Source organism: Lycium ferocissimum, chromosome 1 (assembly GCF_029784015.1).
Source record: "Lycium ferocissimum isolate CSIRO_LF1 chromosome 1, AGI_CSIRO_Lferr_CH_V1, whole genome shotgun sequence".
NCBI lineage: Eukaryota > Viridiplantae > Streptophyta > Magnoliopsida > Solanales > Solanaceae > Lycium > Lycium ferocissimum.
In genome coordinates this window covers 23,316,822-23,324,109 of record NC_081342.1, presented here as the reverse complement: position 1 = coordinate 23,324,109, position 7,288 = coordinate 23,316,822, and the positions used below count along the sequence as shown (strand labels likewise).

Sequence of the window (7,288 nt, the reverse complement as noted above, 5' to 3'; positions counted from 1 at the left end):
ATAATGTTGTACATGGTTTAGATGCTATTATTTCACTTGAGTCAGCATTTATCACTCGTGCGCCTCGCAAATCTGTCTGCTACATATTTATATATATGTGAAACTCTTATTTCACTTTCACTGCTTGCTTTTGCTTTATTCCTGGTAGCTTGTTAGATCGGGAGTATACTCGTATATATAAATCTACAAACCCCTGATTGGTGGAGATGTGGACTAGACTTGCATGCCAAAAGCAAATCGTGTATTTAGAGGTTCAGCATTATTCGTCCTTATGATGATGACCAAGATATTCTCATACGAGTCAAAACTGACTCTTTTTAAATAGGTGTAGTTCATTTAGCGGTGATGCTTCATCTAAACTTCACATATTCAATGTCAAAAGTCCCAGTAAAGAAATCTATATTCTATTTAATCGAAGGGGTCAATTCGTGGATCGTGTTCACTTGCCATAGCCATCCCAGTACAAAGGCACGTAGGGCACATGACCTGCCAAAGATAGAAGCTCAACTTAATTTCTTCTTACTGAATAGATAAACTAGAGCGGAAAATCCAAAGAATGATACATCCAACAAAAATACAGAACGCTACGAGGTGTACTGATAGGAGATCTACAAGATTAACATTGTCTTGTTAGTAGACTAGTGTTAATGAAGGGCCAGCGAAGAGTCTCTGGCGTTAAGTGGTAAATGAAGAAATCAATCAGCACATTCCTCTCCTCCAGTTGAATCTCACAACACCCCCCCCCCCCCCCCCCCCCCCAAAAAAAAAAAAAAAAACACTGAAAACTCGAGTGCTGATGAAAGATGATAAGAAGCCAAACATTAACTAGGGTCAAATCATTATTTAACTTGACAATGACGTCAAATGTTGAGAACAACTGTCCCCTCACCCCCACCCTCCCGGAGCACAATGTTTAACATTTTATAACATTTTGCAAAGATATCTTTCAATCTACTTCCATATCACGTTGAATTGGAAGACCACATCACTTGAGCATTGGTCAGAGATGTTCATTTTACCCAGTCTAATTGATTCGCTGTAAAGAGTGGAGAGTGGAAAATTTGGAGCCAAAAAATTTAAACAATGTTGTATTACACTCACCTTTCCTGAACCTGAACAGTTGGGACACCTCTCTGTATTAGGTGGTGACAGAGGGTTGTCCGCTCCTTTAACTGTGGAAACAGGTTCGATAAGAACAAGAGCTCCAGTGTTGGAACATCGAGCACAAGCAAGATATCCTGCATATACATTTCCATTAGAAGCAACCATCATAAGAATTAACGTATTATAATTGCTACGCCGTTGGAATTTGCACTCGTATTCGACAAAATTTTTATCTCCTTCAAAAGCAAAAAGGAATCATGAATTATTAAAAAAAGGTTACTTCCAGAAACCATAACATGATAATATTGCATTCTTTCCAATTAGTAGTGACTCATGGTAGCAAGGAAGGTGCAGGACCTTCTGATGATAGCTGAAAGAAGTCAAGCACTGTTTACTTTTGAGTGGTAATCCACAGAAAACTTGAAAAGGATGTTAATAAGAGAATAAGACTTGAGTATGGCAACATCGTGGTCTCCAGAAAATCTGGTAAAAGTCTAAAAGAACTCCGATAGCTTGAACCAATTTGCTAAGTGAATAGACTTTTTAAGTTTTGAATAAATAACAGATTACACACCTGTTCCAAGACAGTACTTGCATCTCTTATGTTCCTGAAGTTTCACATTATTGATTTCAACAACCATCAACGCAGAGATCACCCCAACTGCACCCCCAGAGAATGATGCCACAATTGGATCGACCTGACTGCAAAATACATTGAAGTAACTATGAAATTGTTGTGAACAGATACACGCACAAAGCATTACCCTAACAAAGAATTAGATCTTTCAGGTATATACGATAAATAACCCAAACTTGAAAATTTTAATAAAACTTAAAAAAGATGACTTCATTAGCTTTATATCACTTTCTGTTTCAAAAGTGACTAGCAAGTGCCATCACGTTCCACATCTATCCAACTTAAATAGAAGCTTGTGAGCACTGAGCATACCGGTTTTCTCACCGTAGTTTCTCTTAGAACTACTATTCTCTAATAATGGCTAATAATGGATCACTGAAGTTTAGTCCTGCATTTGCTTTTCTTCCAGAACTGCTGATCTTAAAATCTCACACGTGTCCTCCCTCAACAAACAGTAGAAGCAAAATTGAAGGAAATAGAAGCTGCAGATATTACATAATTACTCGATGCGTTTCCTATTTGTCTCCTGTATTGGAGAATGTTTTTCAAAGAATGCAACTAATCTCTCTCTTATTTTGTGTTTTTTGTTTCTTTCAATGGGCAACTTGTATGGAGGAGTCCATAGGGAACTTCTGACTTCTCACAAAGTTGAGTTCCTCAACTCAATTACACACCTGAAGTTTGAGAAGCAGTCAGAGTCCTCCTGTGAGTCTTTGTTTGGAGAATTTTTGCAAAAAGTTTTTTGAAGAAGTTTTGGGAGAAAACTTTTGTGCTAACGTGTTTGGATAGCTGTTGTGTTTGAAAATTCGTGATTTTTTCTAGAGTGGAGGAAGAAAAGTTCCGATAAATAACTGCCTCTCGTTCTTCATCGAATAAGAGCCCGTTTGGATTGGCTTATAAGTTGCTTATAAGCTGTTTTCAGTTTTTTTGAGTGTTTGGCTGGCCAGCTTAAAGCCATTTTGTGCTTAAAATAAGCCCAAAAAAATAATTGGGCCCGTTTGGCTTAGCTTATCTAAAGCAGCTTTTTTTAAGCCCATCCAAACAGGCTCTAAGTTATTTTTGGAAAACCTTAACAAGCGATTTAAAAACTTTCAAAAAGCTTTTCAACAAACTCTACCATAGATATTACCTGCATATATCATAATTGTCTCCATGCACTAATTAGAACTCAGTACTAAAAGAAAAAAATTATCTGTAGTGTGACTGTAGTTGTGAAAAGGGTGGCACATTTGTTAAAAAATTATCAAGAATTCTACCAAAACCAACAGGAATACTATGACATAGTTTTGCACACACATAAGTACCCTTTAAATTTTCATTTTAGAATCCTATGTTTACGGAACTTATAGCTTTAGTAAACTTAATTCAATATCAGATGCTGATACAGATTACTACCAGCGAGAACATAATTCTTTTACCAATAGTTTTGGACATTTTGTTTTAGTGAACCTAAATTTTATGAGGCCATTGTTTTTGGTGGTAGAGAAGTGAATATACTTCATCACTAAATAAACATACAATATCATGAACATACCTCAGTTGCATTGGTAGATGCATGCTTCGGATAAAATCAGCATATGATGTGCCTCCTAATCCCAGTTTTAGCTCCAACTACAGCAAAAAATAAGCAGGCTTTAGATGGTAAGAGTAGTGAGCTTCATAAGGCACATATAGGAGTTTGAACTGATTGTTAGCATCTAAGAACTCCTCAGAAATTAATCAAATTTTCACATTAAGTCGATCGGCCAAACAATAACAATAATAAGAAAGATAAAATGCTAAAAGAAAACTCACACTAGGTGCTAGAAGTCCACCAAAAAGCATAACTCCAGCAATGAGGGAGAAACAAGTAGCATAATATTGCTTAAGATTTGCTGATGTCTGCAAAAAACATTAAAAATGTCACTTAAGTACTGCATACCCTGCATTGCAACCAATCAAAAGGAAAGATAAAAAGGAAGTTCATGAAAATCCACACAACTTGGAGAGCAAACGAAAAAGAAAGGATCTCGTTACTTTATGATAACTGAAACATTAGGTTATTATAAGTTGCTGACCACTAAATAAAAATTTTGCAACAGCAAAGAGTACTTACAAGAGGCGGCAAAAAGGGAATAAATGATGGGAAATTAGGAAGATCATTTTCTTGTGCCTCTGTTAGTATCCCGAGCTCAGCACTCTTTATCCTTTGTTGTATTCTTAGCCGGCGTACCTGCTCAAGTTTGAAGATAGAAGGAATAACAAATTTGACACTGAAAGAACATAAATATCTAATTATGCAACTATAGCAGTAAAACCTCTTTGTGCTCCACTGCTAACTCAGAGCAGGGACAACATGGAAAGAAGTATAGATACTTCAAATCTCATATAGGAGTTTGGCCAAAATAATAATGGTAACACCTCTATTTGTGATAGGCAACACAGAAACATTGAGAGGCAATATTGAAAGGCATATTGTGTTCGTATCAGCTAAAGCTCAAACGAACCAAAATAAATGATACTCCGCTTTTGTAGGCAAAAGTGACACTGGCAGTTAACACAAACCAGCTTATGTACTACTGTGTACATTATTTTACCGAGGTCATAACTGTAACGCAGTGACGTGTCTCCCACATCATCATATTTCTTATTAGGAAAATACTTGTTGATACCAAAGTGTTTCACTGAACCAAACAATTTAACCTTAAGCATAACGTCTTGCATTTTTTTCTCTCTTATTAAGTCATTTATACATTTCTCCAGTCATTAATGTGAATTATATCGATTAATAATTATGATAAAAGATATTCGCTATGTTCAATAGTATCTTAAACAATATAGAGTTATCATTACGTTTATTACTATAATTATTTTCCCAATTATATCATACCTCTTAGAATTTAGATTAAATGATTAGTATTCTAAAACTGCAAACCTACACATATAGCCAAGTAGATATAACAGTTCCACTCTCACCAAAAGAAGGAAAATAACACAAGATCTGAATGGAAAAAAAAGAAAGAAGACAGACCTCCTCCATATGCAAGAATATCTTGTTTCTTCGACTTCTAATATTATCTCGAATTTCTTGCAACTCCATTTTGGCAAAGTCCTGTACTGTCTCAGGCCCTTCTATTATACAAAACCTGTAAAAATCAATCCCACCATCTCCAACTATCAACTTATAAGTCCCTTACATCAAAACGTGCCAACAAAGAATGAATCATGAGTTAATGGTCAAAAACACACTTGAACAGTCGTTTTTTTGCGCGTTTCAGACCCCAACTATCGGTTGTTCCCTTTTTCTACCTGAACTATATATCACCATCTGTAAATTAAAATACACCTCGAAGTTGATTAGGCCAACTATCAGTTGTTCCTTTTTCCTTTCACTATCAGTTGTTCCTTTTTCCTTTCTCCTACCTGAACTGTGATCATCTATGTATTAAAACACACCTCGAAGCTGATGAGATTAACTATCAGTTGTTCCCTTTTTCTATTAGAAAAATAGAAAATATGATCGAAGGAGAAATGGCTTTGAGGCTTGGACGAACACGTATACCAATTGGGGAAAATACAAGCAATTCCCTTCAGGATACAACAACGCTTGTATCATACCAGATTTTTCTATATACTACTTCAAGAGTGTCCTTATATTTTTATAGAATTTAAGAGATGACTTTTCATGAATAGTCATGCTCTTTCACGAAGAGACGTGTCCGTTCGATTTAAGACCTCTTATATTACAAATTTTCTAACAATCTACCTCAACTATCACCATCTATGTATTAAAAACACACCTCAAAACTAACTAGGCCAACTATCGGTTATTCCCTTTTTCTACCCGAACTATCAGCATCTACTCCACTAAGTGTGTTTTAATATATAGATGATGAATAGAAAAAGGAGTAGATAATGATAGTTCAGATAAGCAAAGGAAACAAGTAATAATTAGGCTGTAAAACTCGCCAAAAAGTGATAGTTTTTTGATCATTATCTCAACAATAATTAACTTTCCATAATTATTCAAAAAATACCCGGCGGCGTTTTTATCAGAAGATTCAGAATCCATAGAAGTAGAGAATGAAGAAGAAGCATCAGCATCAGAAGCCATGGATCGCCATTTAATATTATTTCTAGGAAAAGATGAAGTGGAAGGACAAAACGGTGTCGTTGAGCACAGCATTCTACCTGCCCACACCATTTCTCAAGACACACAGAAAAATCAGATCATAATTTCATGGAGTAATAAATTAATTAAGAGCTAATTTGGCCGCCTCACTAAGACCAAAAACAGAGGGACAAGAAAGAGCATCAAGCTTTGTTTCGGCGGTAAGTGGTGGGTATTTTTTTCTAGTTAAATCTACTAGTAGGGCCAAACTGACAAAATACTAGAAATTATTTGGTGGTTTATACGTGTCATTGGGTCATTGTTGTTCATTTGTAATGCTGGTCCCACCTAATTAATGGGGGTGGATTAGATAATTTTTGTTTTTTGTTCCTCTTTGGAAATTTATATTGTTTGGATTATTAACGGGCAATCTGGTGCATTATCAAGGTCTGGAAGGACCACAACCAAGAGAGTGTGATATAGACGGCTAAACTAATGCAAGTATTAATGGTTGCTTTTACGGCTTGAACTTATGAGGTCCTGACCTAAAAGTCACACGGAGACAACTCACTGTTGCTCCAAGGCTCTCCTGTTGCTCCAAGACCCTCCTTTAGAGACAATTTTACTGCTGCTCTATGGAGAAGTAAAACTTTCGGAGAAAAAGGTTTGTACCAAAAAGTGTGTTTTAGATAGTTTAATTTTTTTTTTTTAATAATTGTACTTTTTATTTTTATATATAGTTTATTAATGAATTCGAATTTTGATGCTTATCATATTTGATTGAGCACAATGAATTCGTACTCAAATAATCTTATGGTTATTATTGAAAGATAAGATTATTTTATTTTATATCTATTACGTGAAACGGAGAATGCAAATTTTTTTTTTAAAAAGTCAAATTCAATTAAAAGAAAAGAAGAATAAGAAATAGGAAGGGTACACGAGTGGCGTGGAGGGTGTGGTCATAGTTACGTTCAAGAATAAAAATGTCAATGGTGGGAGTATTTGGAAGAGAGTCTTTTTCTTTATAGTGCAGCTTAGCTTCATGTATGGATAACTTTGCTTTCATTATACTACACAACGGAAAAATAATATAAGAAGGGGACAAATATGTCGAAGTACTCATTGTGTATGATTTTCGTAGTCCCTATTTTTTTTATTTTTTTTATTTGGGGTTATTTATTCCCTCCCTGCAAAGAGGTTTAAGTGATTTTGATAGGGAAATATCCCTCAGTTTCACGTCTTTCCATTCATGCATATTGCATTTATACTTTCAGTAATATACACTTACTATTAGTAGTTTGTGTTGCAAATTTTACTATTATTTTTGGCTTAATTCTTAAGGTGTAATTCTCACTACTCCTTATCATTATGTTGGTGGCTTTCACATCTTCATAACCTCTTCTATAATCTCCCACACCTCCATAATTTTCTTCATGATAATGTCATGTTTAACG

General features: G+C 35.3%; 1 protein-coding gene across 1 annotated transcript; it reads right to left on the bottom strand.

Moving 5' to 3' along the window:
- Positions 1-219: 219 nt before the first annotated feature.
- LOC132052638 (protein ORANGE-GREEN, chloroplastic-like) lies at positions 220-6,074 on the bottom strand. Its single transcript, XM_059444272.1, has 8 exons — positions 5,758-6,074; positions 4,752-4,866; positions 3,837-3,953; positions 3,536-3,622; positions 3,276-3,352; positions 1,679-1,806; positions 1,102-1,238; positions 220-486 (listed from the first exon to the last, which is right to left on the bottom strand). Exons 1-8 carry the CDS (start codon positions 5,922-5,924, stop codon positions 409-411), a joined length of 906 nt encoding a protein of 301 aa, XP_059300255.1. The 5' UTR covers positions 5,925-6,074; the 3' UTR covers positions 220-408.
- Positions 6,075-7,288: the final 1,214 nt, after the last annotated feature.

What these genes read in the sequence shown, in the direction of transcription:
- LOC132052638 (XM_059444272.1), bottom strand. Translation starts at nt 5,924, where the DNA reads ATGGTGTGGGCAGGTAGAATGCTGTGCTCAACGACACCGTTTTGTCCT. An exon ending in TCTGATAAAAACGCCGCCGG is followed by an intron (nt 4,867 to 5,757) that starts GTATTTTTTGAA and finishes TGATTTTTACAG; the next exon opens with GTTTTGTATAATAGAAGGGC. An exon ending in ACTGTTCAGGTTCAGGAAAG is followed by an intron (nt 487 to 1,101) that starts GTGAGTGTAATA and finishes TATCTTTGGCAG; the next exon opens with GTCATGTGCCCTACGTGCCT.